We start from the raw sequence: 26,058 nt of genomic DNA, 5'->3' as shown, positions 1-26,058 counted from the left end.
TCATGATTTTATTAAGATTGCTCTAGTAAACTGTTTTTCTTCCTTAAGCTAGAAAATTACATTCATGAGAACAAGAGTAGACGGAAGCTGGTTTTTTCCCCCCAGTTAGTCACGAACACATACTTCTTGTTATGCTCTCCTCCATCAGGAGGAAATGTAGACTTCTCTCAAAAAAACCCCTTAAAACACAAGTCTTAACAAAAATGTTTTTCAATGTTTCAGAATAAACAAAAAACCCCAAAACAAAACAAAACTTGCTTCAGCAGACATCAGTTACTGCAAACACAGTAGTTCTCAACTAACCAAGTTATCCCTAGAAATACTGCCAGATGTGGTGTATCAATGCAGAAGTACACTATTTTGAAGTCAGTGACAAACTGCTTACATTCACTCATCCAGTTTTCTGAAACTAAAGATTGTTTTTTATATTTTTATATATTAATATGGCATTTAACTAAAAAAAAAACCCACAACCAACCACCAAACAACCCCACAATATTTGTTTTTAACCAGTAGGTAATGGCTTTAGAATCATGCACATCACACTAGAATAATGTAATTAAGTGAAAGCAGTGTCCAAGTGCAAAACCAGATTTAATTCTATATAAAGTTAATCCAGTTTTTTTTTTTTCCTAAACCACTATTTAAAACTCATTTTAATAGCACAGGTACAGAAAACAACCAAGACAAACTTCTAAATCCAAGCCCACAGAGGCTACGACTAACTATAATCATTTTGTTTCACTAAGTTTTGAACTTCGATTACAGTTATTTTGAGGGCTTTCTCCGAGGTCTTTGCATATCCTTTTCAGTTTCTTTTCTGATTTGAAATTGTTTGTATCTTTCTGCCATTGCAATAAGCCCGTCTGGAACTACCTGATAAGAAAGCAGCAGAAGGACAAAGTCAGTTTTAAATCTAAACATGCATCCAGAAGTGAAATACAAATGGAATAAAATATATACTATTATTCCTCAGCAGGTCTCTATGTCCTTTCTTTGGACACAGAAGGCTTTGATTAAAGCTCCCAGTTCTTTTCTGGGACTCACCTGTAAGGTAAAATACAGCTAAGGATATCCACAGCAAGACAGACTTAAGCACCGATTTTTTGCACAAGACACTACAAACACTCACCAAGAAAGGTCTAAGTAGGCTTAGACCTTCATGAAGAGTTTCAGGTCGTAACCCAGAACCAATACAATTCCTACCCAGTAACGTGTATTCTTACTTGGTTTGCTCTTTCCAGAATTTCAATCAGCTCAGATGCAACTCTCCAATCATTCTTGGTGACAAGTGTTACTGCCTTCCCAGTACGTCTAAAACAAGGAATAAAATAACTGTTGATCTTCAAAACAACTACTGCTAGGCTTTTCCTACTGACCTATACAGTAATAAGTTGTAAGGCAGTGTTACTGAACTGGTAAATAAACCCGGCTTGAGTATTTACTATGCATGTGACACAAAGCAACTTTTCATAAAGATCATAATACGGCAATTCACCTAATATGGAGCAAAGGCACAACTAATTGAGACTTTTAGACAATAAACCTAGCATAAAGACAACATATTTAAGCATGAAAAGGCATATATACATACCATTAATAAAATAAACACATACAAAAGAAAAACTGCACTTGTGCCAACCTGGGAAAGCAGCATTCAAAAATTCTAGCACCAAACTACACCACCACGACAGGCTGAAAACTTTGAAATTATATACGTTTTTCCCAATGGGCTGCCTAGGAAACTAAACAACTTAGTGGCTCACGAAGAGATAGACAAGGAAGTGACATTTCAGATTATCTACACAGACAATGTTTTGAACCATAATTCTTCAGCATTTAAACCAGCTGTCAAACAGCCCTCGTTCCTATCCACTTCATGAAGTAACAGAAGAGTGGAACACTTGTTTGCCTTACATTTAAGTGAACTAATTTCGAAACACGAAGCAGTACATTATCTAAAACATACTTTGCTAGACCCTGAAGGCTTCACTCCCCCACCCCACATCACCTGTAGGTCTAGTATTTGGCAAGACAAACACCTGTGCACTGCATAAAACACTGACAACACGTTACTCTTCTCTTACAAACGCTTACCCTGCTCTTCCGGTACGACCTACTCTATGAACATATTCTTCAATGTTGCGAGGGAAGTCAAAGTTAAAAACATGAGTAATATCATGCACGTCAAGGCCACGGGATGCTAAGTCAGTAGCTACCAGTATTCTAACTTTGCCTAAAATAAGTACAACAGAAAGAGAATGGGAGTTTATAAAATAAACAGTAAATATACTCCTTTTGGTCTATTTGTTTTCTAGTGTATAATGCACTTATTCTTAACACATAAAGGAAAAAATCGTTGCATGTCACACCGAGTTAGCATCAAATACAAGGTGGTAAATAAGCACTCGAAGTATCATCTTACTATTATTTGTACTTCCCAAGTAGAACAGTAGGGTGCAGAAGAAGCAAGAAACATGCCTAGCTGAAACAGTCTGAAAAGAACAGAAACTCCACCAACTATATTGTCAGGGGGCATCCTTACCATAGGACTACTGTTTTATCAGCATGTGATCACATAACATGAAAGTATAACCCTACCAGCATAATCAAGAACAGAACTGTTTCACTGAAAGCACCATTATTTGACACTTTAAATTTACCGTTCTGTAGACTAACATAATATTGACTTTTCCATAGAGATTTCAAGAAAACAAACAAGACTTACTTTAAATTATTTAACTCAGACATTCCAAATTTTATTGAAGACCCTGTTTCCAGATTTTTTTTTTTTTAAAATAAACCAGTACTTTGGTACTAACTTACCTCTCTTGAAGTCATCTAAGGCCTGTTCTCGATCACACTGTTCCCTGCTACCATGAAGTGACTGTACTGGAACTCCTTGGAGACTAAAGTCACTTGCTAAGTCATCAGCTCTAGGATAAAATAAAACACTGGTTCTTAAAGAGGGCTGGGGGAAGAAAAAGCGCAGCATCTACATTTAGATCCAAAAGATGATACTGTGACAACAAAAACTAAACGTGCCTAAGGACAAAACCCTACCTAGGTCAGCTGTTACTTATTATAAACCAGTATGATAGCAAGAATATTCCCCACATAATTTTTTGCTTTTTTTATATATAAGAGAAATAGATTATTTTTGTGTTTTTCACTCAAAAAGCTCAGGTATGGTACAGTGACATCGTGCCCTCCCCCTCAGGTCTTGTAGGCACTGGTTGCATATGGAAGGAAACAGTACAGCACATTAATGTACCCCCAAGAATCTTAACATCTACTTACTATGTGAAATTTGAGTTTTACCACCACCATTAATGACATTAAAAAAAGATCCAAACTACTAGTCAGTCTAGAGGAATGAATAAATGAATAGATAAACACACTACTACTACTGACACGTTGACAAGAGCTGTTATGCTTGGTAATTATGCGAACTAAGAAACTACCCAGTATTTGTTAGGGGGAAAAAAAACCCCATACAACCCACCAACGAACAGATGTAATACTGGGAAGTGATTACGTACGTAAGTTTTTTTCCCACAAAAATGATGACTTTATCACTTGGCTTCATAGTGTCAATGAAGTACTGCATGAAAGCTTTCTTTTCCTCCTCGGCGATAACAACAACTCTCTGCTCTACTGTATTTACTGCCTGTTAAGCAGCAAAAAGGGATGTTAAGTGGAAACAATTTTTCTGTTAAATCCCGTATTACGATATATGAAACTAGTAATATGATACCATGAAAAACTATTTTAAAACCAAGATATGCATCAGTTTAGAGTTCAAACAATGCAGATTTATTCATTGTTCCCTCGTCACTTTAGAACAGTAAAATTTATTTTTAAGCAGTTTGCCAGGTTATATATTTGCAGAGTTTTAGAGGGCACAGATTAACAGACTAGTGAGGTGAAACAAATATTCCTAATCTCAGTGAAAATCAGATTGAAGTACTTTAACTTGAGTATATATTACGTCAATCCAGAGCAAGTTGGAACAATGGCAGTCTTCCTTGAAGGGACAAACTTTTAAAGAAGACTAATCTATTTGAAATTATCAGTCCTGCTTAATTCTTCCTACAACTGTTTGTTAATAAAAATTTAACTCCATTACATTTGATGGTTGCCACAGAACAAGGGTCCTCAAACTACAGCCTGCGGGCTGGATACAGTCCCCCAGGGTCCTCAATCCGGCCCCTGGTATTTACAGACACCCCCCCCCCCCCCCCCCCCCGGCCGGGGGCTGGGGGGGAAACCAAGCAGCCGCAGATGGCCTCCTGCCACTTCATCCGCACGCCGGCCCCCTGGTTAAAAAGTTTGAGGACCCCTGCCATAGAATGTCTAAGGTGCACTATGTGAGTAGTATAAAGGTCTAGACATTCTCATGGCACTATCTCATGACCTTGTGGCAAGGGCTGAAGAATCAAACAAGTAACAGATTCCCTCTCCACATGGGAACCCCTCCTCACCCCCCCACCCCAAGAAGTCACCTCTTACAATTAAGAGAAGCTCCTGTAAAAGAGATGAAGAAAGAGAGCTACAACAGCAGATGTTATCTTTCAAAGCCCAATCCTCTGCCTTTGACAAGTAATGCCCTTTGATTACAGTTCTGAATAGAACCGACTAAAACTACATTTTCCCCCTATTTCCACCCAGAAGTATATTGGATACCAATTTTCCTCATCCCTACCGCTAAAGGTGGAAGATTTCTTTTTTAGAAGAAATAAAAGAAGCGAAAAGGAAGATTTCTTAAAAAGAACCGAACTCAAAGCAATCTCTGGACCAGGATGCAGAGACCTTGGTAGAACTACCATTTCTGTAAATCCTGCTGGTACTGAAGCCAACTACACACAGCTGCATAAGCATGACAAGTATGCAACTACATCTACGTATCAGAAGTTCTGAACTTTCTTAGAGTTCTTCCTCTAACACATATATTCCTGCTCTATGCAAGTGCCCTCCAGGAGTTCAGTACAGAGCTTCCACTCTTTGAAGAAAGCAGCAGTTAAGAAACACAGATCCATATAGGGATCCGTATGCATGAGAATGAAGACCTTCAGAAGGAAAGGGAAGGAACAAGAACTGGCTGAACAGGGGCAAAGGCTGCAGAAACCAAGGTTTAGGCAAGAACATGTGGCAGTGCAAAGTACAATATTCAACTTTAATTGTATTGATACCCGTCACTTGTAATATCTTCTACTGAAGATTTAGGACTTGTTACAGAAACACATGAACAAACACCTTTGCTACTTTTTTTCTTCTAGTGTTTTCTAAACTTTTAATGAAGCTTTAAAAGAATGATATGGATTTTTTTTTTTTGAAGTCTGAACTGATTTTAAGTTACGTGCATTTACTTACATATAGTTACAAGCAAAATTTTTCCTGGTTTAACCATAGGTTCTTCTCAAAAAAACCCCAAAAACCAAACCAACAAAACAACCAACCCCAAAAACTTACTGCTAAGTCAAGAGTGCCAACATACACAATCATAGGATTTTTCAAATAGGATTTTGCTAGGCGACGAACACCATCAGGCCAAGTAGCACTAAACAGGAAATGGAAGAAGACACACACATAAGAAGAGTGTGCAAAATCTTCTCCAATTCATTAATTTAATCACATTCATCTTTCTTTTCTTTCTCATACACCAGTGAAACACTTGAGCATGCAGTAACAGTGAATTTATGTAACATTTATAAATAATCTTAAGAAGTTTAAGCACTCAAGCTTTAAAGGTACTTTCTAGGTTAAAAGTACGGGCAACAGCTATGGAGCCTTTCTAATGAAGCCAGAAGTTAATTTACTACTACAGTGATATGTAATAAGCAAGTTTCCAGTCTGCTTTTATTAAAATACAGTAACCAGAATTATTGTTGGGATTTTTCTATTGTTAAGGTCCAAAAAGCTGGGTAATTTCAAAATTAATCCAGGTACAGACTAGCACAAATATTGATCAGGAAGTCAGGAGACACATTTGGCCCCAGATGAAGATGTGGAAGCTGGCATTTCAAATTGATGGGGCAAATTCTAGCACTCCCAGGACACCTCCATTTTTGGGAAAAACTCCGTTGGTTTTATAGTTTATATACAACATCAGAAAAGGGGTTAGAAATGAAAATAAAACTGTGAAATGACTCATTAGGATTGACTAGACAGAATTAGAAAGAAAACTGATGCCATACCCATTCAGGCTAGTGGAAGTTTTTATTAAACTTGGCACATTTGTTTAGAACTTAACTTTTTCAATAACCTTATGTTTACAGTATTCAGTACAGAACATCATTATGTTTACATACCTTGTCATAACAGTTTGTCTGTCAGGCCGCACATCTATTAGGATCTTCATTATCTGAGGTTCAAATCCCATATCCAACATTCTGTCAGCCTCATCTAAAACCTGCTCAGAACAAGGTTATTTATCGTGTCTAGTTCCTTAGATAAGGGTTTCAGCAAAACACTAGAGCAGACCATTTTAATGGTAACAATTTTAATTGCAGAATCCACTCCATAACATATTGCAAAACCTGTTCAACTTTATTTCACCACTTCAATTTCCTTGAAGGTTTTTCATTTAGTAATACATTTGAGGGCAGAAGAAGAAAACCTACACCCTTAAGAGCACTTAAAAGTCAAGGAAGAAGAAACAACTGTTTGTTTGAACAATTATTTGGTCGGTGTCTGAAAATCAGTGCAGAACTAAAAAACCCAACAAACCTAAAATTGACAAAGCACAGGGTGTGGAACTGTGCACAACACTCTTCGTAAGAAATTTTTGGTAGTTTAGAGGGGAAATCTCATTTCTACCTTGTTAAGAGATCTCACAACAGATCAAGATATCAGTTATCAATTTAGTTCCTCATTAGAAGTAGGAAAAAAGCCAGACTGTACATTCTGGCTCACAACAGGACACTGCAGAACATCCAGAGGTCAAACTTGTTTCATCTAGTAACAAAATAAGAACTAACAACCTACCAAAAGAGAACAAGTGAGCTGAAGGTCTGAGCACAACTATTTGGAACTGATCTTTTTTCTAATATCAAGCACACTTGTGAATGTTTTAGTCTCACGCAAAGGAAGAAGGCTGCCATTCAAGTCTCATTTCTCTCCTTTAATTTTCAAGTAGAGTTTACATAAATCAAAATTATATGGATCATGCTTTTAAGTACTGATGTTTTCTAGTCACTTATGTGGAAACGTAAGACTTCGATGATAATCCCTTTCTACTGTCCTGATTTTGCTGGTCCATTATTTTCAGATGTTTTATTCTATTAAAGGGTTTTTGTACACTATCTGTGTAAATCTTAGAAATAATCATCTGAGAGACAGAAGACAAGAATTCTATTTCTTGATTTAATTCTATTTATTTTCAAAAGACTCACAGAGACTTCCTTAACTAGTTGGATTCTAATACAATGGCAAGGCTGAAACATGACTAATTTTATATACAGATTTGGCTACTACACCCCTTTTAGCAGCAGGAGCTTTCTAAGCTATGAAGCACACTGGTACTTCAATGGGCGGGGAGAAGAAAGCGTTAAGTATGTGTATCAGATGGATCAGAGTAGTTGAGGTTTATTTATGACAGATGCTCAATAAAGAATAAAAGCTGTAGTAGATGTAAGATAGATATCAGCACTGTTTCTTCCAAATTTCTCGTAGCCAGGTCCTTGTTTATAAACGAGATCTCCCAAAAACTGACATAATCTTAGGTTTCTTGTTATCTATACTTATTTGCTTGTTTGTTAGTATTACTCATTTCAGTTGTATTTCTTGGCAATAAATTCTTACAATCCAGTTCTTCATGTGAAAACTCTCTCCTCCATTTTAAAATTAGTTGGTAAGTTTTACACTATTTTTTTGTATTTGAAGAATAAAATGACTACTCCAATCTACCTTCTATATCCTACTTCATGATTTATATAGGGTTTTTTTTTTCAGTATACCCTTCCCCCTAAATGCTTCCCAATTATTCACATGCAACTCAAATTTCCTTCCTTCTGCTTTATGAGCATAAGGTCAAAAGAAAAAAAAAAGCACTCAGATCACCGATTAATGAATACTGACTTACACTGAACACAGCGATACAGAAAGGAATCTTCAAGTGACATGTATTGTAAGCAATCAATCTACTCTGCTGTCTTCCAAGAGTATTTCCTTTTCCAGATGACCACATTTCTAATGATGCTATACCACCACTGGCCTTGCCAGTAAGCTGACAACTATTATCTAGAATTGAAGCTAACTTGTTAGAGCAAAATGAGTATTTAAGCCTTAGGAAGGAGTGCAGATAACGGAAGGAAAGTGGGCCAAATTGTCAAACTAGGCAACAAGCCACCAGTTAGACAGACAACTCAATTTGAATATATGAAAGTACTTTATGAAATAGCAATGGTTTTAAGTGTCCAGCACAGCAAAAGACAAGAATGAAGACATAAGGATTCATAACAATGTTTATCTACCTATTTTCCCCACTGAGATTAAAAGAAAGTCAGTCACCCAAACATTTAAATATTAACTGTCTGTGACTCTAGTGCTTACTGCACAAGTTCTACTAAGACTCCGAGTCACTGGAAACCTTTAAAAGAAAAGGAAAAGACAACTTCAAAAAGGCATTTCATCCATTCATAACTGATTTTGACAAAAAGAACTTTAAACCAGCAAACATTACTAAAATGAGGTAATAATTTAGCATGTTTAAAATGCTTATTGTACTAGAAGCCCATTTTATTTTTTTCTAGGCAATATTCCACATCTGAAATGCAATTACGGTAAGCATGAACCATCCCTCTGACACCAATCTGAATGTTAAGATGTATTGTAATTAAGTCTTGAAGAGTTTAAAGAAAGGGTGAACTTAAGCTTTAATGAAGTTAGGTCAACCATTTCCCAACTGGTGCATTATGCATTCTGTATCAGCTACTTGCCAAGTATGTTATGCTCTTCAAATTTATGAAGTTGTTCATTTGAAGATCATGCAGTCTGCCAGGAGTAGCAATAACAATATCCACACCTTTGGTAACCACGTTTATCTGTCCTTTTCGGTCCCCACCACCATATATGCAAATACTGAAAAAAATAAAATGTTTACAGAAGCAGTGTATTAAGGTTCAAGTAAAGTCAATCTTTTTCAAATAAATGCCACGATATTGCTTCATTTTAAAAAATACCATCTGGTATTACCAAGAAGAAGAAACACAGTAAGTATGACTGACAGCACCACAATAAATAATGAACTTAACACTGAATGATACTCCCTCAACATTCAGCAACAGCTTTCTGCTGAAAGTGCAGTGAAAGTAACCATAAAAGGAAGGAAGGTAGCTATTAAGCTATGAGTATGTTTTGCGTTGTTCTGGAAATATTCATACCAAAAATAGCTGAACATATGAAAGGACGCATAATTTTCTCAACAGTACCATCAAAAGTTAATTTGTTTTGCTGTTAAAATCAATCAATGTACTTGTAAAGGTATTAGGCTTACATTCAAACTCAACACACTCTGTAAAACTCCTCAGTATTTGGGGGAAGGAAGTAGAACATGCATTTAATTATTTGATGACTACAATCCTGAGTGCTATACAAAGTTACCAGAGAGCTCTGAAATTCAGTTTTGAAGTAAAGTAATGTCTGTTTAACAGCTTAAATGAAAATCTACTCTCTCAGCAGGTTTGTGGGTAAAACCAAATTGGGGAAGCAGGTGGTACACTAGAGGACTAGGCTGTTACTCAGAAGAACCACAAAAGGCTAGAGAAATGGGCTGTCAGGAATCCCATGAGGTTTAATGAAAGCAAAAACGGGGATGGAATTACCCCATGGCTGAGGGCCAACATACTAGAAGAGGACTTTGCAGAAAAGACTTGGCTGGGCAAGAATCTGAACACTGTTCAGCAGCGTAACTGTTGTGCTATACAGAAGGTAGCCAGCAGGTTGACAGAGCTCGTTATTCCCCTTTATTCAGTGCTTGTGAGACCACACCTCAAGCACAATATCCAGTTTTTGTACTCCCTGCCTCTACTGAAAGACAGACATATCCATACTGGAACAAGTCCAGCAGGTAGCTACCAAGATGATCAAGAGGATGAAGTGCATGATGTGAGAAACTGGTTACCAGACTTGTTCAGCCTCAAGATAATGTTCAGGGAGATTTTATTGCCGCCTAGAACTACCTAACAGCAATGCCGAGAAGACACAGCCAGACTTTTCTCAGCTGTCCATAAAGCAGGACAAGAAGCAACAAAGCTACAATACAGAGAATTTGACTATATAACAAAGATTTTCACCATGAAAGCAGTCAAAACAGGCACTCTAGAAACTGGGGAAATACAGACTCCGCATTTACTACCTTGCCCTCCTCTCTTAGCAAATGCAATTATTTCAGTAGATGAATTAAGCCACAAGTGGTAGGAGACAAATATTACTTAACAAGCAAGTGAGAAGTTGGATTACCTTTTAATTCCTTTGTATACGTACTTCAAACACTCTGCCTCTACTTGAAGTGCCAGTTCTCTAGTGGGAGCAAGGACTAACATTCCTGGCCCCCCACGCTGATCCTTGGAACTGCAATAAACCATCTTTAGAATGTGGGTATGTAAGGCTAGGCAAAGTCTATCACATCTGACATCCAATATTTTTATACTGTTCTAGACTTTCTCAGTATATTGCTACTAACAGAATCTATGGTGATAAAATTGGTACTTATTCCACCAAGTTTATAACTTATTTCCAATTTGTAACCATCACATTGGGGGTGGGGGTAGGGGCGAAGCATCCACAACTACACAAGTCAGACATGTCAGCAGTCCTTACATTGGTTGTGAAGTCAAGTGAATGAATCCAGGCATTAAGTACGCTAATGTCTTCCCAGTACCAGTCTGTGCTATACCAATAAGATCAATTCCTTGGAGTAAGATCGGCCATGCCTGGGACTAATATAAAACAACAAATACTTAATGTATTTTTAACTTTAGCTTCAGTTAGGGTCATCAAAATTGAAGGAATACCTGAATTGGTGTAGGCTTTTGAAAACCAACTTTTCTTATATTAGCCATAATATCAGGATAATGCTCAAATACATCTTCAAATTTACAAGCAGGATTGGGAATGCAGCGCTTTTCACCTTCTTTTAAGTCATCACAAGTTATATTATTATTTTCTTTCCTGTATAGAATTTAAGAAGTGCAATTGCTTTAAAGTCTCATTAACTGAAAATTCAGAGCTAACATAAAAGACTGGCTTTCTGAGTTTTTGGATGGTTTTTTTGGTTTGTTTTTTGGTTTTGTTTTGTTTTTTTTTTAATTCCTGTAACAACAGAAAACAAGTTGAGGCTCTTGAATGAAACTTACAGCTATTCTGACTTTTAAGAAAGCTTTACTACAGAAACTTCTCCTGGAGGCATCAATTACCATTCCTCTTAAGCATGACTAATTTGAAGTTATATATGGCTATTAACAAACTGCAGTACTGTCATATCAGACTTCAATGACACTCTATTAACAAATTAAATAATGTTTCAAGTTTTTAAACCTAAATACAACCCAGAACACAGAGGAATGGATTGCACCTCTTTGTCAGAGCACTATACTCTGACAAAAGCTTTCCTGAAATATTTTCAGAGCAGCTCCCCGGATGCTCTAGAAAACACAAACAGAACAGTCTAGAAAAAACAATGTGGCCAGTAGGCCAAGTTCAACATCCCCCCCCCCCCCCAAAAAAAAAAAAGCAACCCCAAAACACAATGTACAAAAAAGCTGTATTAAAAACTGAGGTTCTGCGTGTGTGTTGCCCCCCCCCCCCCGCCATTAAGCGTTATTAAGTAGTTTATCTTCACTCCAGTCCTGTACTCTTCTGAAGATTCCATTCAGCAAACAGTTTTACCTCAGGCAGGGTATGGGCTATGAAAAGAACAGGTAATTCACCCTCTCCTCATGTTTAATTTTTTTTTTCCATTTACTGCCTTTTCCTCTTTAAAACAAACAGATTAGATTAAAAACATCCCTCCATCACACAAGTGCCATTTCTCAATGAATGTTCTGAACCTACAGAACGAAGGTTCTGTTACTCTTGACTAGCTTTAACAATAACGTACATAAACTTTCAGGAAACATGTCAATTCCATGCTTTGCTCACTGTGGCAAGGTTTCTCTGGTGGGCATGCAAGAGAAAAACCAGAACCATGCATAAAGAAAAGTAATAAAAGGTAACGCTTCAGGAATGCTCACCAACTTCATTAGAACTACTGAAAAGGGTTGAAGCTATTACCAGGGCCTGAACTGAATCGCTTGAAACAGATGATCTGCTTTTCTTGTGAAGTAATGATGTAGATTAACAGATCAAAATGAATGCATACAGTTAACTGAGGAATATACTCACCAAGATGCACTTGCAAAGACAAGACAGATAGGAAGAGGACAGTAATAAAAGTTGAAATTTGCTTTGAACACTGTGTTTGACTAAAATATATGGGGAAATAAATGGCAGCCAAGAGGTATTCAACACATGAACAATCATATTTGGAAGGACCTAGAAAATGTGAACATGCAGTTTCATGAAATTCAAAGAAACAGCCAAAAGCCAAACAAACCATCTTGATTTTTTTTTCCCCTTCCAAAAGTCAACTAGATCAAACACTTTTAGAGAAGCAGTTAATCCCTAAAGTTAATTTTCCAAGCAACTAATTAATACATCATCTTCTAGTTACTGTTTAACTTCTAATAAAAGAGTTCCTAAGAAAGATCTAAATTATTACAAAACCCCAACATTAATGCTTCTGTCGCTGTATTTCACCTCCAACTTTCTGGGCTTTATACTACAACAATAATTTTTGCCAAGCAGATGATTCCCAATAGAAACGATCTTACCGCCACAGCTCCACTTCCTCTTGTGACATAGATGCAGTCCTTGATGATTCTTCATAGAAGTTTTTCTCAATAGGAGGCAAGTCTTGAACAATCAGAAGAAGTAAACTTGAGTCAGTGAGAAATGCTACAGACTCAGGGAAAGTCTGCTAAAGTTTAAGATGGAAATCCCAAAACCCAGACAGTGCCTTGTACTAGGAAGGCTAGTCAAAAGTGCTGGAAGACTACTGCTGTTCACATAAAAGATGAAGGCTGAGACAAGTGCTTAAGTGTCTGCAAAAAGAACCACTTCCCCACATTTCAAGTTCTAAAGTAATTTCTATTAACATATACAATATTTAACATTTCTCAGTTTTTTGCTGCGGTCACATACAAAACAGCAGCATTTTCAACGGCTGAAGTCAAAATACCAGTAGAGTAGCAAGTTTAAGTCTTCACACAGCAACTACAGCGTCCTCCATGACCGTGCTGAGAAAAGCTCATGTCGTCACTTTACTGCAAATACTTAACTGTATCTTTAAGTGTCCAAATCAGTTATCTCAAAGCAAAAACTAAAACATTTAAGCATTCAACAGATTTACCAAATAAAGACAGGTACCATACAATCAAAATTTTAAAACTAACCTGCCCACTTCATAACTTCATATTTAGCTTTGTTTTCTCGGAGAGAGATCCAGTTAATCACAGGTTTCTTTGAATTACTTTCAGGGTTCCTAACGTCCAAGGTTCTTCCTCCAGAGTTAGTACCAAAATGCTGCTGTTTGATGGAATCTGTTGCAAGGTAGGGAAGAAATCATCTCAAAACAAACACTTGACTTCCTTTTTCTATTGTAAGGCCTCTTAAGTGATTGTGAATAGACATGAAGCATTTAAATAGAAAATTCTTTCCTAGGTGTTAAAATGAAACATTGGCAAAGCCTGTACAAATCCAGTTCTGGTAAGAAAAAAGCAGCATTTCAACATCTTTATAAAGGAATTAATGACAGGTTCCAATATGCTGTTCCTCCAGCTATAAAGGAGGCTTGCTGTTCAGCAGACTTTTGAAAAAACTAGTGAATCCAGTAGATGGTATGGAGACAGAAAGCTTTATTTTTAACACCTACAAGAACAAGGTTTACTTCTAAAGCACCCAATAACACCACAATTAAAGTCTTAGTGCTATTATACTGTATATTCCTTTTTTTTACGAGGTTAACACTCCTCAAGAAAGAGATTTTACAATGAAGATATAAACGGAATGTAATTTGTATTAGTGGAAGAGCAGGAAACATGGGGAAAACACAGTCACACATACTAAAGGAGTGTTAACTGTTTCTAGTCTCCTGAAACATGCTTGTCTACCATCTGGGGCACCTCCAAGATCAAAACTCACAATTACTCCATTCCTTTTATTCTAATGCTGGAACACAACTCTCTGATGATCCCTTCTTCCTCATCAGTGCCTCAAATAAACAACTATGGATGCTGTCTGCGCAAAAAGTCATCGGGAGCACACAGAAGACAAATACCAGTAACATAAGCAGAACCTCAACATATAGCCATTACTTACAGATCCATGTAACAGACAGTTAACATCATCAGGTCTAGTAAAGTGAGGCACCATGTGCAATATCAAATCTTAAATGCTAACTTGCCATGAAAGCCGTAAGAAGTCAGCATCACCTGTGCTATGATCAGTACCATTTGCTTTATAGGATGCATTATAAAAGCTTACTGAATTTTAATACTGCACTGATACCACATTAGACATTAAACTATAACCAATACTTGTATTTTCGAGGAATCGGATTGATAATGCAAGAAACACTTTTGCATTCATTAGAAGTGTTGAAACCTCAAAGGAACAGATTCTCACAGAAGTCTGGCAGTTTGGGGGTGGGGGGGTGATACTATTCATAGCTGAGAAAAGAGGACATCTACATATTTCTGTTTTAAGGAAGTATGACAACGTCCAAGAACAAGCTGAAAGTTAATTCACTCTGGTAAAATATTAACAATATAAAAATACTCTAGCAAACTTATGTTTTCTTTCCCCCCTCCTCACCTTCCAAAAACATATTACTTACCTTTCTCAGTCCCCCCTCTAATGTTCTTTTGTCCAGGTCTTGTAACAGCATTGTCAATCAACATCTTGGCTTTGTTTTGCACAGCAACACTGCCAAAAATCCTTATTTCAGCTTCATGCGTTCCCTTTATAACCTATGTTCATAAAACCTTACTGAGTTTTTTTTGATACTCCAAAAAAATTATTATATAGGAATACATACTGAAAACAAACTTTAATTTTTTTTTCCTGAATTTTAACTTCTCTTCCTAGGAAGAGGTCCTTTAATTCCCTTCCTAAAACAAAGGGAAATAAACGCATACTTAGGGAAAAAAATATCAATAAGCCCTTCTTACTTTCACATACCAGTCAAATTATACTCTCAATCCCACTTCCTTTTTACCCATTCTTGTAAAAAGAGCTGAATTATCACTGCAACACCCTTCAACTTGCTGCAGCCACTGGTTTACACCGGAGCAAAACTCAGTATGTTCTCAACAGAGTCCAGGCCTTGACGCCACACAGCATATAGTACCTTTATCCTGGCACCTGAAGAATCCTCAAGTTCTCTTATTTTAGTTCCTCCCCGACCTGTTATAAAGATACACTGCAGGTATTACAGAGATTTAGGCAGAACTGTAAAAAACTACACATGGTAACTCTTTAAGTATTTTGGTTGTAACCAAAACCTAAGCCATTCATGTGAGGGTATGCATCCATAAATAACAGCACTTGTGGCACCAAAACACTGGAAAATGTGGCTAACTTTTCTGGCCACGGGGGTGGATGGCACCCCAGTTAAAAGAGATAGAGCAACAAAACTACCTCCAAGAGAGCCACCCTTCCTCCACATGCCTAAAGAGGGGCTTCAGCCCACTTACAGACTGCTAGCCATGAGAGACGGGCACCAAGCCAGCCACTTCAGGGAGGAAAAGCTTTGCTACCCTGGCGAGCAGGAGAGCTCTGCTCTTCAGCCAGTGCCCTGCAAAAGCATCCTGCCGTGCCAGACGACAGAGGTGCAAGGGAACTGCCAGGGGCCCACACCAACAAACCTCTCCCTGACCGGGTCCTGTCCTCTCCTGCTCCCCCCTGCTGCCAAGCGCCCCGGGGGGTAGCGGTGTGGCCATTATTACCTATGAGAGCCCCGACCAGGGCACTATCGATGTGGAAGGTGAGGGGCACCGCGGCGCTCTGAGCTTGGCCGGCGGTGGCTCGGGGCAGCCCCTGCCGCGCCGCCTCCCCGGGGCCGCGGGAGCCGTCAGTGCCTCGAGCCTTCCACTCTCCTCCGCCGCTGGCCGCCACCTGCCGCCACTCTGCGCTCCTTCGTCCTCCGCTACCCTCTACGGAGATGCAGCTCTGCGAAGGGGTCGCCGGCAGCTGGCACAGGCGCCCGGCGGCGGCAGCAGATGGCGGCCGCCCCGAAACACCGCCACCCCCGTCGCGACTCCTGCCCCCGCCAGACATGGCGACTCCCCCGCCGGACGGCGCGGCTCACGTGGCGGCCCTCAGCGTGCCTTAGGCTAGGGGCACGCTGATTGGCCAGGACGGGCGGCTCTGTAAGCAGTGATTGGCTGGCTCGGCGAGACGGCGCGCGGGCGGGAGAACCTACGGCCGTCCTGGCTGAAGCCGAGGCTGAGCTCGCGGCCCGTCCGCGCCCTGGCGCGTGCTGCGGGGCCGGTGGGGTCCGGCGGCTCCGCCGGCCTCGGGGCAGCCCGGGGGGGGGGCGCGCTCCGCTGAGGGCCAGGCGGTGGTTTAGGACGAGAGGGGCAAGAACTCGGCCCTGAACCTGTGGGATGCCCCCGAAGTCTGTGGGGTGGCCGGAGGGAGGGCAGGCAGCCTCAGGGGAGGCTGGGGAGTGAGGGTGGTGCTGAGTAGTTTTGTGAGGTGTCCAGGCTCGTGTCACGCTGATACACTGCAGTCTGAATTTTTTAGGGAAGTAGTAATATTTAATCTCAAATGAGGCTTTGATGATACTTTAATGAAGATTGTAGTATGACTGAGCGTACCAAAGCCGGCATGGTATTGGAAGCAATCAGAATGGCTGTGGTTGGAGGGGCCTCTGGGGGTCACCTTGTCCAGCCCCGCAGCTCAAGCAGGGACACCAAGAGCTGGTTGCCCAGGAGTGTGTACTGTTGCCAATGATGGAGACTCTACAAGCTCCCTGGGCAACCTGGCCCAGTGCTCAGTCACTGTCACAGTGAAAATACAGAAAAAAAACCCCAAACCCTGAGGAAAAGCTAACACCCCCCTTCCCTCCTTTCAATTACACTGAAAATCTGCTAAATGAGGATTTACGTTTCCCTTTTAAGCATGGTCCTGTACTATTGTGCAGAGCTGAATGGTGAACATGTATGTGTCTATGCATGCACATTACTGCTTGTGCCTGGCCGTTGTGACCTGCAAGGTAACAACTTAACGGGAAGAACTTCACATTGCCGTCCTCTGACCCTTCCCTGCTATCTCTATGTACACATGAAGCAAGACTGGCCAGTTTAACACAAGAGGAGCAGGCACATGTTTGCTTTTTTTTTTTTTTCCTGTCCTCTGTTTATCCTTAGGCAGAGCTTGGCAGTGTTCATATAGCCTGTGCGTACAAATGGCTGACATGCAAAAATCTGCCTTTCTGGAGACTGCACCTTTAAATTTCAGTAAGATTATGTTCATCAGAGAGGTAGGGGATCAACTATCCCTGTACAAGAAATATCTTGCTCTGATTTTGAAGTCTCCACAGGCACTGACTTCACCGCAAGAACAGGCTCTCTGTATTTCGTACTTCACACCGAAATAGTAAAGCTTCTTTTTGGCAGGACTACAGGAAGAGCAAAGTGGGGAAAGATGGCTGTACGCTTGGTGCAGCAGCATTCTAGAGCAATTTTAATGATTCAGTGCAGAGGAAAGGGGTTCACCTAGGCCTCAAGTTAAACTGAGGTAGCAGATGGGCCTTCCCTGAGGAATCCCGCTCCTCACACAAGCCCCTGGTTGCTGATCCTGAATCAATTACCATTTATCTAACAGGGAAGGTAATAATAACTTCCAAACTCATTTTCATAGAAGTGCTGAAACGTGAAGTTTAAGTAGACGGTTACCAGAAACTGAACGTATCAGACTGGTTTGTGTGCATTTTATTCTAGTAAACTTCCTTTGTGGTGTTTTGGTCCATTTAATAAAAAATTACGAAACTTCAAATGGAAAACAATGAGCGATTTAAATTTTTTTCTTGCCTGATATGCACTCACACCATACAATCTTTCTTGTAAGGAAAGAACCCCAGTAGGCATGGTACTTTTCAAATTATTTTTATTAACAACAATATGGATTCAACTTTGTCAAGAAGTTACAATTAACATTTTAATGTACTGGCTAATGTTGCAGTGTCAGTGGAAGCAGCCTTTGTGCCTTCTAAGTCTGTTATGAAACTGTCTTTTTATCTTTCAAAGAAGTCAAAAATGCTTCCAATAGCAGATGATATTGGGTATGTCTGGAATTGTCCTATGTGTGGCCACAGCCGAATGAATGGCCACATTTGCATCCAGATGAATGAACAGGAAAATATTACATGCTTCCACTGACGCTGCAGGGGACAAATCTTATTTGAAAAATCAATTAACCTTTTTAGATAGTGACAGCACTTTGTGTGATGTGGTAATCCATTTGAATTAAGTCAGTTAACACACTTGGAAAAAAAAAATGTGAAGCAGAAATATCTGGGCAAATTCTTTTCTAACCTGTATTTCATTCAAACCTAATGAATCCAAAAGGATTGCATGACATATGAGTCAGGGTAAAAGTTGGCCCAGAGAGGCAAGTTCATTCCTGGTATAGGTGGGTTCAGCTCCTTTAAGGTCAGTGGAACTGAGCCTGATTATCCCAATGGAGGCTGAACTTCACCCAGCTGGGCAGTGAATTCATTGAAGTCAGAGAAGCCATCCAAGGATGAATTTAGCCTCAGGTGTTTAAACCCTTTTTTCGTTCCTTTGCTATTACATTTTCTTTTCCTGCTTACTCCACTTTTCTGATTATTCTCCTTTTCTCTGTGCTTTTTAAAAATGTCCCTTCTTCCCTTTTTACATCAATACTTTGTGCGTTATTTTTTATATAGTCAATGTGACATGGGTAAATTCAGCTAAATATTAGTTTCCTCAGGAAATAACTGGAATATTACCATTTTCACTTTAAACAGATGCCCAACAAATTAAGGATTTGAAACTGAGTTCCTGATTCAAGAAAAATTCTTGAATTCCATAGAATGAATGAATTCCATAGAATTTTTGCTTGAGTAAGGATTGCAGGTCCCAATCCAAAAATAGTACTGTACATCAGATGTTCTACTATACATCAGCAATTCAGTATGATTTATCACAAAAGAGCAGGTGAATTACTCATCACCATACTATGAGAGCAGTCATTCTAAGTAGGATTATCTCAAAAACATATGGAACAACCGTGGGCACTGTGAATAAAAGTGTATGATCTTTGCAATCTTGAACCCTAGGCTAAACCACCATATTCATATTTAAATAAAAAGTATAGATCATATAAGCCAGGAGCAATTACAAATTTTTATACAAATAATAATCATCAAAACTATTCTTTTCACTTCTCTTTTCAATCAGATACAAGAAACACGCTGATCAGAAAACAGTTATTTGGATAAGGCATAATTCCTGAAGCTCTTACTTAAGATCAAATTCTCTCTTCAACAATCCTCAAATGGATTGTAAATCAAAACAAAAGTTGTCTTGTCCCTACTCATAAACAACTCTTATTATCTGTCATGAACTGGACTTTATAAGCAGCTCAAGACAAGAATTGAAAAGCCAGACAGGTCCTTCTTTTGTGAAACTGATGAATGATTGTCAGTCATGACACTGTCTTTTAAAAAGCGAGTGTAGAAACAGGAAACTTCTCATGAGGAAATATGAGCAAAGCTTATAAAAATCCAAACAAACAATTCTTCCTCTCCAGATTTTCATATATTCACTACTCTTTCTATTTTCTAACAATATTATGTTAAAAAATTCCTATGTGATAAGACTTGCAGCTACAAAAATAATAATGGTGAGCACAAAAGAAAAAAATCAGGATTTTAAACCATAATTTGAAAAGATACAATCTTCTGGATTTATTAGTACTTTGTAAAGACATTAACATTTTCATACATAATTTATAGAACTCATTCTTTTGTGCACAAAATTGTATTAAATAAATTAACTTAAAGTTAGAAGGACTCAAGCATGTCATTTAAGGCAAAAATACCAAGTTTCCGTGAGATAAATTATCCGCAAAACCCAAGGCCCTGTGTCTGTGCGGCATCGGTACAGGCAGGGCCAATGCTCAGTTCTCCCACTGATGCCTTCCGGGCTCAGTGGGGCTGCAAAACCATCTGCTCGTGCAGATGAAGGTGGAAGAGTGGTGTCCAATTCATGATGCCTTGATTTTTCGATCTCGTCAAGAAGGGGAAGGGAGTTTCATTGCTGACACACAGTTGCCATGTGCCGGATCTCTTGCTCCTTGACCGAACCTAAGTGCAGGTTTACACTTAGGTCAGCAGGAGGGTTCACGTGAAAGGCAAGAAAGGCACCAACAGTTAGGAAAAAGAAAGAAAAGCCTAAAACCAGCTTGTACATTTTTAAATATTGGATAGTACTTCAAACTTACAGATCTGTCTGATAAACCACAGACATTCAAATAAGTTAAGAGTTAAATGAACTGAGATGTAGAAAAATCCCTATTTATCCTCACAAAATTACTGCTGTAATCAGGCTTTAGTATGATCAGACTGCACATGAAAGAAAACAGGAAAGGCTGAATGTGGTAAATTATATGGCAAATCAGTGGTGAGGAAATTGTGCTTCAAGGTGTCTTTCCGGATTTAACAGCTGAAGTTTGCTCCGGTGTAAGCCATGGAACACAGTGTACCATCCGTGGACCCCATATAATGACACAATATATACACTCTACAGTTTGCATGTACTTTCACATAATAAGTTTGTCATGTAACATCCAGGAATACTTCTGTAAAGGAAATACGGAAGCAGAAATTGTAATGGTTTCATAGTAAACAGATCAAGTCCTTCACAATACAATCTACAGCATTTAGCCATGGTTAAGACTGGAGTGATACTGATGTACAGAGTAAGTTCCCAGCAGGTCTGGGCCTTGAGAGAACACTGCCCTGAGTGAGCTGGCACTGGCACCCCTGTACATTCGGTGTTCCTGCTGCTAGAGGGAAGCTGAGCCCAAATCGGGTTGTCTACAAGCCTGTGGTGCAGGTGGGATATAAATCAGGGGAGGCAACACACAGAGACCTCGTTCAGCTGGGAAGAGCAAAAGCCTGTTTAGGCTCTGCAAGGGATCTCCCAGTGGCAAAGCCTTGCTGGGGATGTGCAGATAGTCACTAACACTGCTCCTGCATCTCAGCAGAAGTGAAGTGTAGGTTAGGATGAGAAAAAACAGAGGATGTATCAAGCAGGGATACTTGGTCTCATGTAGGCTTTAAATTTGGAAACTCAGGTATTAGGAGGAAGGAGTCTGAAGGTTCTTTCTTGGAAAGTTCACAAGAAATGACAGCAGGTGGGACACAGTGTTGAGCTATAAGGGTGCAACTGCTTTCCCCTCTCTCCTCCTCCCCTTTTATTTAAAAACCAACCAAACAAAACCAACCAACCAAAAAAACCTCATCTGCAGGTTTGGTTTTTTTTTTTTTTTTTTCAGTTAAGGTGGTCTTCCCCATTTCTATTTCCATTTCTGGTTGCCTACATGGCCTTTTTTTTTTTTTTTTTTTTTTGGAAATAGCACTCCATATCTGTGACTGACAGGCTGGATTAAAAAAAAAAATCCAGCTTTTTGCCTCTTTACCTTCCTTGTTTTATTTTCTGGGATCATTTCCCTTCCTGCACATCTAAATCCATATTTTTTTTTCTTCTTCATTGATTGTGTTATCTTTCTTCCCTGTGCTGTCCTTTTTAGTTTCAGTTCCTCATTTTCCCTCCTTTCCCAGCCTTATGAAGTAAGTGCTGTCATGGTATCACGTTGGGACTGCACAGAAAATTGCCAAAATTTCCACAGAAGGAAATAGTCTTCTACAATAAAGGCAGCACCTGCTTCCTTCCCTCACCTACTGCTGCCAAAATGTTTCAGATTCACATGATAGCTCCTCAGTGAGACTGGAAGGAGAGAGTCCCCTGAATTTTTACTGCAGTCACCCAGGTTATCCACTTCTGAGGCCAGCCACAATCCTCAAAATACAAACTTTTCATAGTAAAATAATGTTCTTGTTATAAAGAACAACACGATAGTGGTGTGTCAGATACTTTTGCCACAGCACTAAATCACCAAAAATCGGATGGATATGAACGTACTTTTCAAAGTTAAAAATAACTGACTACTGATGAGCTAATGTGTGTATCTTGCAACTGGCAGCCATTTCTAATCCCATATTACTGGTTTCCTTGGTACCTTGCTAGCAGCTGTAGATAATTTTTTGTTGTAAACATAAACTATCATCTAAATCAGGACATTATACATATATATTTATTTATTTAATTAGTTCAGAAGCAAAGTGCTTTAACCCTTACGATTTTTTACTTCTGCCCTGTAGAAACGGCACTAGGTCTAAATGCTCAGATTTTTGCTTTTTGATACATCCTGCAGCATTAGCTTTGTAGGCAACTCATTATTTAAACCTACTGTACTACATGAAAGGCCGTACTGTAGGTGTAAATTTGAATGTTAGCCGTCACTTAAACATGCATTTTCATGCAACTAGGAGATATGGGCTCATTCAACTGCTTTGCAGATTCATCCTGATTTTCGTGATTTTATCTTATTAAAAAGGCTTTGAAAACAGTTCATGCTATGATATGTATGACTAGAGGAATGACCCAGCCAATGAAGAAAGCCCACAAGCTGTTATTTAAGTTTGACATGGAGCAGATTGAGTGCTTCTGTACCGTCCCCTGGCTTGCAGATGCTTTGAGATGATCTTGATATTCCAGTCCTTAGAGAGTCAGCAGAGACAGTTGTTTCCACTAACGGGCGCGAGATGGCTTCAGTAGTCTCTGCTCCTGCCTCTGTCTCCAACTCTTCATCAGTTATAAATAATTTTGACTCCCTCCATTTGGAGTATACGTCTTGGCTACCTCTGGAACTGCTGGAGTCACTGCCAGCAATCTGTACATTCAGTTCTTCTGTTGATTGTATAAGGTTTTGTACAGATAAAGATTTTCCTAAATCCATTTGCACCACAGGTTTAACAGAGAGCAGAGGTTCCCCTTCTGTATCCAGACTTTTTCTCCATGTGAGATCCTTTGTCGTAGTGGACTGTGCAACTTGTCCGTTATCTTTTGATGCAACAAGGCAAGCGGTGACATCAGAAATATTTTCCTGTGTGGTTACAGGAATAATATGAACGGGCTCAGGCCTATTGATATGCTTCATTGATGAGAAAGGTGGTATTTGTAATGTTGTTGGAGTTGCTGGCTTAGTTGCCTGGTTTATTTGGTTTGATGTATTATTAACTGTTGCAGGTCCATCATTTGGCACTTGCGTTGCTTGACTATGCATAGCTGGACTAAAAGCATAGTAAGCCTGAGTGCTGAATTCATTTGGTGTCAGTATAAGCTGCAGGCCACGAGGCAGATTGGCACTAGCTGATCTGGATACACATCCACTGATTTGTGCAGAATTAGACAAATCTTTGCTGTCTGATGGACTCTGATAATCAGAAGTCTGCTCACACTCAAAAGCTGGCATTTGAAATGAAGCCAAAGTGAGTGCAGATGCGGATCCTTTTCGTAAGACTTGTTGATAAATATCTAATAGACAGTCCAGCTTTGATTCAATGGATTGTACCTAGAGGAGAAGAGTAAAAGTTTGATGTTAATACCAAATACTAACTTAAAATGTTTGGAACCCAAGCAAAGGGAAAATATGACTACTGAAGAGAAGAATGGAAGGAGCTTGGTATACATTATTGACCTTTGAAAAATGACAAAAGCCATGTAAAGTTTTCATAAGCAGACTGATAAAAGGAAAAAAAAATTAATAACCTGCAATTTTTCCTTACTTTTTTGTTCACGGAAGACAGTTAAGGTAGTGTGATTCATACAAATTTTATTTCAACATGTAAACGAAGGGGGCTTTAGAAGAAAAAAAAGTAAAAATTACCTGTTCAGCCTTGGAAAGTGGCAATAAAATACACAGAAGGCATGAGCAACAAAGCAAGATAAGGTGACACAGAAAATCACTCTACCTGTTTCTCTACCTTGACTACGCGCCCTAACATACTGAGGTCGTCAGTTGTCTCATTCTCTGCAGGATTCTTTTCTCTGCTTCTTTTATCTGCTGTGATTTGTCCTTTCCCAAGAATTTGGTCAACGCTGTAAGAGAAATCAAAAGTTGCCATGATTCCTGAAATCAGTGATGATATGGAACTATTCACTATATCCATACATTAAACATTTAAATCACAGTACTTCAGAAAAGCACTTGAGAAAGAAAAACCCCTTGATTTTATTAATTAAAAAGAAGAAAGAAAAGAGTTATTTTTTAGCATTTGAGACTGCTTTTCTTTTCCATTGGCAGGAACTGGGAGCCGGTACTTCGCCATCATCTGGGAGATCCAGGGCTAGACTTGCTGAGAGGGGGAGCAAGGAGGTGGCCTCTCCAGCAGCCTGATACTGTGGAGGAACAGACATACCAGTGTCACCCTCAGCTCTCCCATCCTAACAGCAGCAGCGAGTCCGGGGAAAGCTGTCAGTTTGAAGCAGGCATCTCAGCCCTGATGCTGGTAATGATACACATGATGCAATGTCGTGGTTTTTTGGGGGTTTTTTTGTTGTTTTTTTTTTATACATGATAACAGCTGGGAGTTGAGAACATAAAATCTACGGAAATGCTACATTACCGGTAGTTCCCAATTTCTTTTACACAAAAAAAGGAAGTCTGGGGTGGGAGAAAGGCAGTTCTTAATGTTGACCTCATCCTTTTGGTGACCACCTGACTAAATTCCTTGTTTATGAATGGACTTTACAGATACAGGGTTACGTTTTCTATTGTTTAGACTACTGTTTTCTGGGGATAATTTAGATACATGGGGTTTTGTTTGGTTTTACCCACAGTGTAATTTCTGGCTCAGCTGTGTTCACGGAAGGAGAGGCTGGGCTGAAGCATGGATGACAATTGTACCCAAATGTAATATGGAAATGTGAAACGTTACCAATATTCATTATGCAGTGAATGACATAAGATGCTTATGCAGAGCAGAAATTATTCTTTCCTTACCGCGACTGAAGACTCTTAATCCTGCATAACATGTCTAGATGACCTGCTGAATACTGCTCAATGACATCTTTGACATCATATGGACGAAGTGTTTCCTTAAACTTTCTCTTTGCAACATGAAATTTCATAATTCTGTGGGGAAAAAGCATTTCACAGATTAATCTTCAACAGTTGTGAAACAATACAATATACACTGACGAAAGTTTACAGCTAATTTTTATATGGAAGATATTTTCAATCCAGCTTGTGCAAGTGAACTTTTCCTTTTACAGAATTGTTTTTATAACTACAAATACGTAGGTACAAAGGCGTAGGTACAAATGCATTGTAGCTATCCCTTTGAATTGTTAATACAAGAGAAAACAGGTAACACTATTTTGAAGAGTGCAGAGCATGCCTGGCTTTTTTATAGTAGGTGCCTGATATGAAAGGTACTGAAGCTTAACTTAAACCTGGGGTTAGTCCCACTGACTTGAGTGGGATAGTTTGTAAGCTACATTTGTGCTTAAGCTACTTCTGTTCTTGTTAGAGGAAAGATTTCTCTAACGAATCAATTACACAAACAAACAATAGTATTCTTTTTCCAGTGCTTTTTTAAGTTCCTTGCTTTCCATTTTGTAAACAAAATTAAATTTATGCACTCAATTCCTTTTTAATTTAGTTTTTTATTTGTAATTATCATTCAGGCCTAAGTGTTTTTGAGTTATTTTGCTGACTTCAGATCAAACTTTGAAGGCTACTTAAGTCTTCATGTTTGTCCCATGTTGAACTATATGGGAATTATTGTTTAATTAGCATTTGTGATTATTTCCTTTGACTTTTACTGCAGAACAGTAAGTATCAGATAACAGTAAACATTCA

At 39.1% G+C, this 26,058-nt stretch overlaps 2 protein-coding genes across 2 annotated transcripts in view; both read right to left on the bottom strand.

The window, feature by feature from the left end:
- Positions 1-768: 768 nt before the first annotated feature.
- Positions 769-14,999, bottom strand: DDX43 (DEAD-box helicase 43). Its single transcript, XM_037392945.1, has 14 exons — positions 14,936-14,999; positions 13,494-13,601; positions 12,873-12,954; positions 11,016-11,172; positions 10,822-10,940; positions 10,462-10,572; positions 8,940-9,081; positions 6,312-6,412; positions 5,473-5,560; positions 3,543-3,670; positions 2,827-2,936; positions 2,098-2,236; positions 1,227-1,314; positions 769-876 (listed from the first exon to the last, which is right to left on the bottom strand). The coding sequence occupies exons 1-14, from the start codon at positions 14,997-14,999 to the stop codon at positions 769-771; spliced, it is 1,545 nt and encodes a 514-aa protein (XP_037248842.1).
- Positions 15,000-21,678: 6,679 nt separating this feature from the next.
- KCNQ5 (potassium voltage-gated channel subfamily Q member 5) overlaps positions 21,679-26,058 on the bottom strand; it is a 122,942-nt gene continuing 118,562 nt past the window's right edge. Inside the window, exons 13-15 of the mRNA XM_037392966.1 lie at positions 25,198-25,329; positions 24,167-24,293; positions 21,679-23,766 (exon numbers count right to left, since the gene is read on the bottom strand). Coding sequence (XP_037248863.1) covers positions 22,825-23,766; positions 24,167-24,293; positions 25,198-25,329 — 1,201 coding nt within the window. The 3' untranslated portion in view covers positions 21,679-22,824. The remainder of the gene's footprint in view (positions 23,767-24,166; positions 24,294-25,197; positions 25,330-26,058) is intronic.

Source organism: Falco rusticolus, chromosome 6 (assembly GCF_015220075.1).
Source record: "Falco rusticolus isolate bFalRus1 chromosome 6, bFalRus1.pri, whole genome shotgun sequence".
Lineage (NCBI taxonomy): Eukaryota > Metazoa > Chordata > Aves > Falconiformes > Falconidae > Falco > Falco rusticolus.
Note: the sequence above shows the minus strand (reverse complement) of the source record. Positions and strands in the feature narration are given on the sequence as shown.

Excerpts from the sequence above, each read along its gene's own strand:
- DDX43 (XM_037392945.1), bottom strand. The coding sequence starts at position 14,999 with ATGTTGATTGACAATGCTGTTACAAGACCTGGACAAAAGAACATTAGA. Across the intron at positions 11,173-12,872 it reads GAGGAAGTGGAGCTGTGGCG|GAAAGAAAATAATAATATAA; the intron begins GTAAGATCGTTT and ends AATTCTATACAG. Across the intron at positions 6,413-8,939 it reads TGAAGAGCATAACATACTTG|GTTTTAGATGAGGCTGACAG; the intron begins GCAAGTAGCTGA and ends TGTTCTGAGCAG.